The 12500-nt window shown below is 44.3% G+C and overlaps 1 protein-coding gene across 1 annotated transcript in view; it reads left to right on the top strand.

Moving 5' to 3' along the window:
- The window catches only part of LOC124038337 (zinc finger MIZ domain-containing protein 1-like), a 236863-nt gene that overhangs the window by 156661 nt on the left and 67702 nt on the right, over positions 1–12500 (top strand). Inside the window, 1 exon segment of the mRNA XM_046354100.1 lies at positions 8081–8200. Coding sequence (XP_046210056.1) covers positions 8132–8200 — 69 coding nt within the window. The 5' untranslated portion in view covers positions 8081–8131.

Here is a 12500-nt window from a genome sequence, read left to right as displayed (position 1 = left end):
TTTGGGGTGTGTGGGTGGGGGGCCTTTGTGTTTTGGGGTGTGTGTGGGTGAGGGGGCTTTGTGTTTTGGGGTGTGTGTGGGTGGGGGGGTCTTTGTGTTTTGGGGTGTGTGGGGTGGGGGGTCTTTGTGTTTTGGGGTGTGTGTGGGTGGGGGGACCTTTGTGTGTGTGGGTGTGTTTCTAGTAGCTTCACTACAGTATTGGTGGGGTTTTATGGTTTGTTAAGTTATTATGATTCACATCCGCTTCCTGTTGCTTTCATGGCGTGTAATATGCACAACATATTGTGTGTGAACATGTTGGTAAGTGTGTGTGTTTGTGTAAGCCTGCGAAGTTGAACTCGACATAGCTGATGAGGTTATTGAGGAGGCAGCTCCTCAGTGAACAGACACACACAGTGTGAAACACATTTTGGGACTAAATCAATGTACCCTGAAAAAATCAGATGGTGGACCATTATTTCTCAGTGTTATTTTGATAGTGAGGACATGGAGTGTAGCTAGCTGTGTTTGTGCTGAGTTATTTAACCCATGTTCTTTCAGTCCTTAGTCTGGGAGGGAAGAGGAGCGGGTGCTAGGTAGCCTAATGGTTAGAGCGTTGGGTTCAAATACCCAAGCCGACAAGGTGAAGATCAAGGTCTAAGCCTTTGATCAAGGCACTTAACACAAATTTGGAACACACCTGGTTGATCCTTGTCCACGATTTAGTCGCAATGAGTTTCACTCCTATCAGCTAAAAACAAAAAGAAGAGGCTCCAGTGGGCACATGATAACCAACACTGGACAATTGAGGAGTGGACAAACATCACCTGGACCATGACAGTGAGTTCAGTTTATTTGGAGGTACCTGCACAGTCCCCAGACCTCAACCCTATAGAGCATCTATGGGATGAGATGGAACGGGCGGTTGTTTCACAGCATCAATGTACCGCCGTCCAATCTGCAGCAACTGCTTGATGCCATCGGGTCAGCAGGGATCAACATCCCTGTGGACCTTGTAGAATGCCCCGAAAAACTCAGGCTGTTCTGGATGCAAAGGGGGGTCCGACCCAGTACGAGATGGTTGTACCTAATAAACTGTCCAGTGACAGCACAACATATTTCTGGGGGGAGGGAGAGGAGCGAGAGGAAAAGAGAGAAGAAGATAGGAGATGAGGGTTAGAGAGAATGATGGTGTGTCAGACAGACAGAATGAACACATCCTACCTACATCAGAGAAACAGCCCCCTCCCAGATCCTTCCCTCCCATGTAGAACCTTGTTTTCACCTCGCTTGGTTTCCCTCAGACGTGGAGGGTCCTGCTATAGAGATCACAAACAAAGGCATCGCCTACAGGGGGGGAGATGGAGAGAAAGAGAGGCAGAGAGAGGTTGTGGAGAGAGGGGGGCTGAGTTGAAAATTGAGAAAGCGAGGTTGGGGGGGGGGGGGGGGGCTGAAGCCCTCTTCCTTTCTCTCTCCATTTCTCTTCATCTCTTTTTCTCCATCCTTATCTTTCTCCCTGGTTTTGTGGTTTGTGATGGAGGTGTGAGGGACAGCATTAAAGCATGGGGTCGGAAGGGGAAACAGTTCATCAATAGCCACAAGGTCAGACAGTGGAGCAGCGGTTAGAGGGCTGGGGAGTCAGTATGCCCCTGCTTGTAGTGCACTGATCTACTGCAGGTCTGCCTTGCTGCAGTTCTGAGTGGCTGCAGGTTTGCTTGTTTTCAAGTCTGGTAGGCTGCATTGGGGGAGGAGGGTTGGAGTGTGGCCTACTAATGGTCTCCAGATCTGCAGGTCTGTTTGGCTGCAGGTCTAAGCGGCTGCGGCTCTGAGAGGCTGCGGTGCGGTGGGGGGATTTGTAGCGCTTGTAAAGGCTACAGACAGAGTGATGTTATGTGAGAAGGCTGGGAAGGATTGCAGTGGGAGAGAGTGGGGAGACACCTCCTGGTCACTTCGTGTAACTGCGGACACTATCATGGAATACACTGATTTGCTGATGAGACTAGATAAAATATTATTGTGATTACAACAATGTCAATGTATGTTTTGCACTTTTACGTGACAAGGTCACTGTTACAGAAGATGATGTCGTGTTTTTTTGGGTATGGATCATGGCTCTGTAGTTTTCTGTGTTTTGTCCAACGGTTTCCCAGGTCCTAAGCAAGTGAGTTCTCAATGAGAATGCAATCATTTTAGTAGACTATATTCTTCTTGTAGTAGACTATATACTTATTTTAGTAGACTATATTCTTCTTTTAGTAGACTATATTCTTATTTTAGTAGACTATATACTTCTTTGAGTGGGCTATATACTTTGAGTAGACTATATACTTATTTGAGTAGACTATATTCTTCTTTTAGTAGACTATATACTTCTTATAGTAGACTATATTCTTCTTTTAGTAGACTATATACTTCTTTTAGTAGACTATATACTTATTTTAGTAGACTATATTCTTCTTTTAGTAGACTATATAGTTCTTTTAGTAGACTATATTCTTCTTTTAGTAGACTATATTCTTCTTTTAGTAGACTATATACTTATTTTAGTAGACTATATTCTTCTTTGAGTGGGCTATATACTTTGAGTAGACTATATACTTATTTGAGTAGACTATATACTTATTTTAGTAGACTATATACTTCTTTTAGTAGACTATATACTTATTTTAGTAGACTATATTCTTCTTTGAGTGGGCTATATACTTTGAGTAGACTATATACTTATTTGAGTAGACTATATTCTTCTTTTAGTAGACTATATACTTATTTGAGTAGACTATATTCTTCTTTTAGTAGACTATATACTTATTTGAGTAGACTATATTCTTCTTTTAGTAGACTATATACTTCTTTTAGTAGACTATATACTTATTTTAGTAGACTATATTCTTCTTTGAGTGGGCTATATACTTTGAGTAGACTATATACTTATTTGAGTAGACTATATTCTTCTTTTAGTAGACTATATACTTATTTGAGTAGACTATATTCTTCTTTTAGTAGACTATATACTTATTTGAGTAGACTATATTCTTCTTTTAGTAGACTATATACTTATTTGAGTAGACTATATTCTTCTTTTAGTAGACTATATACTTATTTGAGTAGACTATATTCTTCTTTTAGTAGACTATATAATTTGAGTAGACTATATTCTTCTTTTAGTAGACTATATACTTATTTGAATAGACTATATTCTTCTTTTAGTAGACTATATACTTCTTATAGTAGACTATATTCTTCTTTTAGTAGACTATATACTTCTTTTAGTAGACTATATACTTATTTGAGTAGACTATATTCTTCTTTTAGTAGACTATATACTTCTTATAGTAGACTATATTCTTCTTTTAGTAGACTATATACTTCTTTTAGTAGACTATATACTTATTTTAGTAGACTATATTCTTCTTTTAGTAGACTATATAGTTCTTTTAGTAGACTATATTCTTCTTTTAGTAGACTATATACTTATTTTAGTAGACTATATTCTTCTTTGAGTGGGCTATATACTTTGAGTAGACTATATACTTATTTGAGTAGACTATATACTTATTTTAGTAGACTATATACTTATTTTAGTAGACTATATACTTATTTTAGTAGACTATATTCTTCTTTGAGTGGGCTATATACTTTGAGTAGACTATATACTTATTTGAGTAGACTATATTCTTCTTTTAGTAGACTATATACTTATTTGAGTAGACTATATTCTTCTTTTAGTAGACTATATACTTATTTGAGTAGACTATATTCTTCTTTTAGTAGACTATATACTTATTTGAGTAGACTATATTCTTCTTTTAGTAGACTATATACTTATTTGAGTAGACTATATTCTTCTTTTAGTAGACTATATACCTCTTTGAGTAGACTATATACTTCTTTTAGTAGACTATATACTTATTTTAGTAGACTATATTCTTCTTTTAGTAGACTATATACTTATTTGAGTGGGCTATATACTGCTTATAGTAGACTATATTCCAGATAATTCTACTCCTATAATCCCTAATCTCCTAGGTTTAGAAACACATACACTCTTTTACCCCCGATAGGTGTCCCTTTGAAGTTTTACGTTGAGCTTAATGAACGTTAAGCTCAAAGGTGTGTGTGTGAGTGTTTTCTCCTCCCGAGCCTTAAATGCAATAAGATTCAGTCCCCAATGCTCCTGTGCTGAGAAACATCTCTTCTCCCTCTCTTCTCCCTTTCTCCCCCTTCTTTTCCTCATTTCCTCCCTCACTTTCTCTCCCCTGCCACCTTCACCTTCTCTTCCACCCTTTTCCTTTCTTCCTCCATCCCATCCATCTCAGTCTGTCCATCTTTCTGATCCTCCCCTTCCATTTCCCCCCCCCATCTCCTTCTCACCTCTCCCACTCTGTCTCCCCCCTGTGCCTCTCTCCTTCTCAGCATGGGCTCTTAAAATTAAGCCTTTATCAGCTCTGTGCAACGCTGTAGAACCCCGGCTCCCCCAGTGCATCATGGGGGATTATTTCGCTATGTTCTTTGTATTGAGGAATTTGTAGCCGTGATGGAGATAAACGTTATGGAGGAAGTGATGGGGATGGAGGAGTGACTGACTTACCGGCAATACATCTACTAATCTATCCTCTCCTCTCTCTTAGAGCCGCATGGCCTCGTGAATTACAGAGAGAGGGATAGACAGGGAGGGAGCGGGGAAAGGTAGTAAGAGAGGGTTAGAGGGAAAGAGAGATAAGGAGGAGAAAGGTAGAGCGAGGGATGGCGATAGAGAGAGGGAGGGAGGGATAGGGACAGAGAGCAAGACAAAGAGAGGTGGGATATGATGGAGGGGACAGCAGGAGTGAACGAGACAGAGAGAGAGGCTGTGCTGTCTGCTGTGAGGAGTAGCAGTACTAGTAAATCAGTCTAGAGGGGCAGACAGGATTGATAACCTTGAACAGGAGGTGTGCTGCTGCCTGTCTCTTTACTGGGAGATAATGGTTACAGTGATGTCCCCCAGGGGTTTGCGGGGGACTTCTCCCCCCTGAGTGATGTGTAATTGAGCCCTGGAGTTTTGTTGGACAAGTAGTTCATGTAGATGATGGTTGTCATCGATGGGCTTCTTTATTTTCTTGCTCGGTTACACTCGGGTTGTTTTGATGGTGTGATCTGGGATATATTCCAACATCACTGGATTGCTGAGTAACATCAAATTGAGTAATCAAGTAGCTAACTAGCAAAACATTTTTATTTGGTTCTGGATTCCGAGATTACTCCTGTCCTGACAATGTTATGTCCTAACCAGGCTGTATATCTGCCTCTCTTGTCTCTAAACAACCTGTCCCCTAACCAAGCTGTATATCTGCCTCTCTTGTCTCTAAACAACCTGTCCCCTAACCAAGCTGTATATCTCTCAGTCCCTAACCAAGCTGTATATCTCTCAGTCCCTAACCAAGCTGTATATCTCTCAGTCCCTAACCAAGCTGTATATCTCTCAGTCCCTAACCAAGCTGTATATCTCTCAGTCCCTAACCAAGCTGTATATCTCTCAGTCCCTAACCAAGCTGTATATCTCTCAGTCCCTAAGCAGGCTGTATATCTCTCAGTCCCTAACCAAGCTGTATATCTCTCAGTCCCTAACCAAGCTGTATATCTCTCAGTCCCTAACCAAGCTGTATATCTCTCAGTCCCTAACCAAGCTGTATATCTCTCAGTCCCTAACCAAGCTGTATATCTCTCAGTCCCTAACCAGGCTGTATATCTGCCTCTCTTGTCTCTAAACAACCTGTCCCCTAACCAAGCTGTATATCTCTCAGTCCCTAACCAAGCTGTATATCTCTCAGTCCCTAACCAAGCTGTATATCTCTCAGTCCCTAACCAGGCTGTATATCTGCCTCTCTTGTCTCTAAACAACCTGTCCCCTAACCAAGCTGTATATCTGCCTCTCTTGTCTCTAAACAACCTGTCCCCTAACCAAGCTGTATATCTCTCAGTCCCTAACCAGGCTGTATATCTGCCTCTCTTGTCTCTAAACAACCTGTCCCCTAACCAAGCTGTATATCTCTCAGTCCCTAACCAAGCTGTATATCTCTCAGTCCCTAACCAGGCTGTATATCTCTCAGTCCCTAACCAGGCTGTATATCTGCCTCTCTTGTCTCTAAACAACCTGTCCCCTAACCAAGCTGTATATCTCTCAGTCCCTAACCAAGCTGTATATCTCTCAGTCCCTAACCAAGCTGTATATCTCTCAGTCCCTAACCAGGCTGTATATCTGCCTCTCTTGTCTCTAAACAACCTGTCCCCTAACCAAGCTGTATATCTCTCAGTCCCTAACCAAGCTGTATATCTCTCAGTCCCTAACCAAGCTGTATATCTCTCAGTCCCTAACCAAGCTGTATATCTCTCAGTCCCTAACCAGGCTGTATATCTCTCAGTCCCTAAAAAAAGCTGTATATCTCTCAGTCCCTAACCAAGCTGTATATCTCTCAGTCCCTAACCAAGCTGTATATCTCTCAGTCCCTAACCAAGCTGTATATCTCTCAGTCCCTAACCAGGCTGTATATCTCTCAGTCCCTAACCAAGCTGTATATCTCTCAGTCCCTAACCAAGCTGTATATCTCTCAGTCCCTAACCAAGCTATATATCTCTCAGTCCCTAACTAGGCTGTATATCTGCCTCTTGTCTCTAAACAACCTGTCCCCTAACCAAGCTGTATATCTCTCAGTCCCTAACCAAGCTGTATATCTCTCAGTCCCTAAACAAGCTGTATATCTCTCAGTCCCTAACCAAGCTGTATATCTCTCAGTCTCTAAACAACATGTCCCCTAACCAAGCTGTATATCTCTCAGTCCCTAAACAAGCTGTATATCTGCCTCTCTTGTCTCTAAACAACATGTCCCCTAACCAAGCTCTATATCTCTCAGTCCCTAAACAAGCTGTATATCTGCCTCTCTTGTCTCTAAACAACATGTCCCCTAACCAAGCTGTATATCTCTCAGTCCCTAAACAAGCTGTATATCTCTCAGTCCCTAACCAAGCTGTATATCTCTCAGTCCCTAACCAAGCTGTATATCTCTCAGTCCCTAACCAAGCTGTATATCTCTCAGTCCCTAACCAGGCTGTATATCTCTCAGTCCCTAACCAAGCTGTATATCTCTCAGTCCCTAACCAAGCTGTATATCTCTCAGTCCCTAACCAGGCTGTATATCTCTCAGTCCCTAACCAAGCTGTATATCTCTCAGTCCCTAACCAAGCTGCATATCTCTCAGTCACTAACCAAGCTGCATATCTCTCAGTCCCTAACCAAGCTGCATATCTCTCAGTCCCTAACCAAGCTGCATATCTCTCAGTCCCTAACCAAGCTGCATATCTCTCAGTCCCTAACCAAGCTGCATATCTCTCAGTCCCTAACCAAGCTGCATATCTCTCAGTCCCTAACCAAGCTGCATATCTCTCAGTCCCTAACCAAGCTGCATATCTCTCAGTCCCTAACCAAGCTGCATATCTCTCAGTCCCTAACCAAGCTGCATATCTCTCAGTCCCTAACCAAGCTGCATATCTCTCAGTCCCTAACCAAGCTGCATATCTCTCAGTCCCTAACCAAGCTGCATATCTCTCAGTCCCTAACCAAGCTGCATATCTCTCAGTCCCTAACCAAGCTGCATATCTCTCAGTCCCTAACCAAGCTGTATATCTCTCAGTCCCTAACCAAGCTGTATATCTCTCAGTCCCTAACCAAGCTGTATATCTCTCAGTCCCTAACCAAGCTGTATATCTCTCAGTCCCTAACCAAGCTGTATATCTCTCAGTCCCTAACCAGGCTGTATATCTCTCAGTCCCTAACCAAGCTGTATATCTCTCAGTCCCTAACCAGGCTGTATATCTCTCAGTCCCTAACCAAGCTGTATATCTCTCAGTCCCTAACCAAGCTGTATATCTCTCAGTCCCTAACCAAGCTGTATATCTCTCAGTCCCTAACCAAGCTGTATATCTCTCAGTCCCTAACCAAGCTGTATATCTCTCAGTCCCTAACCAAGCTGTATATCTCTCAGTCCCTAACCAAGCTGTATATCTCTCAGTCCCTAAACAAGCTGTATATCTCTCAGTCCCTAACCAAATCAAACTCCTTGTCTTCCAGAGTGTTGATGGCGTCACGTTAGGCTAGAGGAAGCAGGAAGCAGTCATCAAGATGAACGCGTTGCCGTCGATGGACCGGCACATCCAGCAGACCAACGACAGGCTGCTGTGTATCAAACAGGTGAGACATAAGCAACTGACACCAAGGTTGTGGGTTCAAAACATGGAGGGGTCAAATTCCCTCACGGTGTGTATCATCTCTAAGTTGTCTGCATGCTAAGTGGCATTGGCAGATATTTCAAAAAGAAGGATTGCTTGGATCAAAGGGTATTTTTAAAGTACAGTAGATCCCTGATGTCTGTACTGCCCCTTGCTCTTGTCAATCCTTTCCAATGCGACAAGGAGAGACTCCTCCAGTCTACAGCTGCTCTCTCCACACACACACCATACCGCCTTATATGGCCATCTGTTAGCCTTCCCATTAGCTACAGTTACACAGATCAGGTTGCACTGGGGCTGAGCGAGAGGAGAGCAGAAGACAAGAGAGAAAGAGAGAGAGAGAGAGAGAGAGAGAGGGATGCCCTGTTAAGTGCAAGAGACTGCTCTCTCAAACTCCTGTCTCTTTCACATACTCTTTAGGTGATCTCTCTCTGTTTTAGTCTCGTCCATTCTCTCTATCTCTCTCCAACTCCTGTCTTCCTCTCATTCTCTCCCTGATTCACTGACGTCTTGTTCTGTAATAGATAGCTCTGCTCTGAGACCTAAGAGCGAGTGAGTACAGATGTCTGCCCACATGCTGCTGGTGGGTTATTGTTTTGGTTTGGGGTCCTGGCGAAGGGCCAGAAGGCTGAGCTGTTTTCTACTCAGGCAGGTAGTGAACAGCCTGATCCCCAGACGGGGTAAACACGGACATTCAGTGGAGGACCGGAAGGCTTTGATGTCTGTCTGCCTGTAATTCTGCAGACATCTCTCTCTCTCTCTCTCTCTCTCTCTCTCTCTCTCTCTCTCTCTCTCTCTCTCTCTCTCTCTCTCTCTCCCTCCTGCTCTCCTTTTACATCCCAAAACAACACAGACAGACTTCTCTAATACAGTATGATCCCTCTCACACTGGAGATGTAGGCTCTTTGACTCACATCAACCAGCAATAATGTCATTATCCCACTAATCTAGCCCTATCCCCTACCTCCCTCTCCATCTCTCCATCTCCCTTCCCTCCTCATCTCTGTCTCCATTCCGTGTCTTTAACATATCTCGTCTCCATCTCCCTTCCCTCCTCATCTCTGTCTCCATTCCGTGTCTTTAACATATCTCGTCTCCATCTCCCCTCCCTCTTTCTCATCTCTGTCTCCATTCCGTGTCTTTAACATATCTCGTCTCCATCTCCCCTCCCTCTTTCTCATCTCTGTCTCCATTCCGTGTCTTTAACATATCTCGTCTCCATCTCCCTTCCCTCCTCATCTCTGTCTCCATTCCGTGTCTTTAACATATCTCGTCTCCATCTCCCCTCCCTCCTCATCTCTGTCTCCATTCCGTGTCTTTAACATATCTCGTCTCCATCTCCCTTCCCTCCTCATCTCTGTCTCCATTCCGTGTCTTTAACATATCTCGTCTCCATCTCCCCTCCCTCCTCATCTCTGTCTCCATTCCGTGTCTTTAACATATCTCGTCTCCATCTCCCTTCCCTCCTCATCTCTGTCTCCATTCCGTGTCTTTAACATATCTCGTCTCCATCTCCCCTCCCTCTTTCTCATCTCTGTCTCCATTCCGTGTCTTTAACATATCTCGTCTCCATTCTCCATCTAGTCCCTTCCCTCCTCATCTCTGTCTCCATTCCGTGTCTTTAACATATCTCGTCTCCATCTCCCCTCCCTCCTCATCTCTGTCTCCATTCCGTGTCTTTAACATATCTCGTCTCCATCTCCCCTCCCTCTTTCTCATCTCTGTCTCCATTCCGTGTCTTTAACATATCTCGTCTCCATCTCCCTTCCCTCCTCATCTCTGTCTCCATTCCGTGTCTTTAACATATCTCGTCTCCATCTCCCTTCCCTCCTCATCTCTGTCTCCATTCCGTGTCTTTAACATATCTCGTCTCCATCTCCCTTCCCTCCTCATCTCTGTCTCCATTCCGTGTCTTTAACATATCTCGTCTCCATCTCCCTCCCTCCTCATCTCTGTCTCCATTCCGTGTCTTTAACATATCTCGTCTCCATCTCCCTTCCCTCCTCATCTCTGTCTCCATTCCGTGTCTTTAACATATCTCGTCTCCATCTCCCTTCCCTCCTCATCTCTGTCTCCATTCCGTGTCTTTAACATATCTCGTCTCCATCTCCCTTCCCTCCTCATCTCTGTCTCCATTCCGTGTCTTTAACATATCTCGTCTCCATCTCCCTTCTCCCTCCTTCCCTCCTCATCTCTGTCTCCATTCCGTGTCTTTATACATATCTCTGTCTCCATTCTCCATCTCCCTCCCTCCCTCTTTCTCATCTCTGTCTCCATTCCGTGTCTTTAACATATCTCGTCTCCATCTCCCTTCCCTCCTCATCTCTGTCTCCATTCCGTGTCTTTAACATATCTCGTCTCCATCTCCCCTCCCTCTTTCTCATCTCTGTCTCCATTCCGTGTCTTTAACATATCTCGTCTCCATCTCCCTTCCCTCCTCATCTCTGTCTCCATTCCGTGTCTTTAACATATCTCGTCTCCATCTCCCTCCCTCTTTCTCATCTCTGTCTCCATTCCGTGTCTTTAACATATCTCGTCTCCATCTCCCTCCCTCTTTCTCATCTCTGTCTCCATTCCGTGTCTTTAACATATCTCGTCTCCATCTCCCTTCCCTCCTCATCTCTGTCTCCATTCCGTGTCTTTAACATATCTGTCTCCATCTCCCCTCCCTCTTTCTCATCTCTGTCTCCATTCCGTGTCTTTAACATATCTCGTCTCCATCTCCCCTCCCTCTTTCTCATCTCTGTCTCCATTCCGTGTCTTTAACATATCTCGTCTCCATCTCCCTTCCCTCCTCATCTCTGTCTCCATTCCGTGTCTTTAACATATCTCGTCTCCATCTCCCCTCCCTCTTTCTCATCTCTGTCTCCATTCCGTGTCTGTCTCCATTCCGTGTCTTTAACATATCTCGTCTCCATCTCCCCTCCCTCTTTCTCATCTCTGTCTCCATTCCGTGTCTTTAACATATCTCGTCTCCATCTCCCTTCCCTCCTCATCTCTGTCTCCATTCCGTGTCTTTAACATATCTCTGTCTCCATCTCCTTCCCTCTCATCTCTGTCTCCATTCCGTGTCTTTAACATATCTCGTCTCCATCTCCCTTCCTCCTCATCTCTGTCTCCATTCCGTGTCTTTAACATATCTCGTCTCCATCTCCCCTCCCTCTTTCTCATCTCTGTCTCCATTCCGTGTCTTTAACATATCTCTGCATTTCAATCATTTCTCCCTGATAGTCCACAGCTGCTTCCACAATCACCCATCTCCACATTACAAAAGACCCACCGTTAAAGGCTCTTCTCCCTCTCAGAGGTCATGATATTGCTGTCTGTTCTCAAGGCCTACCTCTGTGGGTGAACAACCAGACAACCAGACACACACACACACACACACACACACACACACACACACACACACACACACACACACACACACACACACACACACACACACACACACACACACACACACACACACACACACACACACACACACACACACACACACACACACACACACACACACACCATACCGCCTTATGTGGTGATCTGTTAGCCTTCCCATTAGCTACAGCTACACAGATCAGGTTGCACTGGGGCTGAGCGAGAGGAGCGGGAGGGACAGCGAGAGAGAGATAGACAGAGAGAGAGAGGGATGCCCTGTTAAGTGCAAGAGACTGCTCTCTCAGACTCCTGTCTCTTCCACATACTCTTTAGGTGATCTCTCTCTGTTTTAGTCTCGTCCATTCTCTCTATCTCTCTCCAACTCCTGTCTTCCTCTCATTCTCTCCCTGATTCACTGACGTCTTGTTCTGTAATAGATAGCTCTGCTCTGAGACCTAAGAGCGAGTGAGTACAGATGTCTGCCCACATGCTGCTGGTGGGTTATTGTTTTGGTTTGGGGTCCTGGCGAAGGGCCAGAAGGCTGAGCTGTTTTCTACTCAGGCAGGTAGTGAACAGCCTGATCCCCAGACGGGGTAAACACGGACATTCAGTGGAGGACCGGAAGGCTTTGATGTCTGTCTGCCTGTAATGCTGCAGACATCTCTCTCTCTCTCTCTCTCTCTCTCTCTCTCTCTCTCTCTCTCTCTCTCTCTCTCTCTCTCTCTCTCTCTCTCTCTCTCTCTCTCTCCTTCTTTCTTTTTGTCTTTCTTTCTCTCTCTCTTTCTCTCTCTCTCTCTCTCTCTCTCTCTCTCTCTCTCTCTCTCTCTCTCTCTCTCTCTCTTTCTCCTTCTTTCTCTCTCTCTGTCTCCCCCTCTCTCTCGCTC

The sequence above is a fragment of the Oncorhynchus gorbuscha genome, linkage group LG06 (genome assembly GCF_021184085.1).
Source record: "Oncorhynchus gorbuscha isolate QuinsamMale2020 ecotype Even-year linkage group LG06, OgorEven_v1.0, whole genome shotgun sequence".
Lineage (NCBI taxonomy): Eukaryota > Metazoa > Chordata > Actinopteri > Salmoniformes > Salmonidae > Oncorhynchus > Oncorhynchus gorbuscha.
The sequence above is the reverse complement of the archived record's forward strand: the minus strand, read 5'-3'. Positions and strand labels throughout refer to the sequence as shown.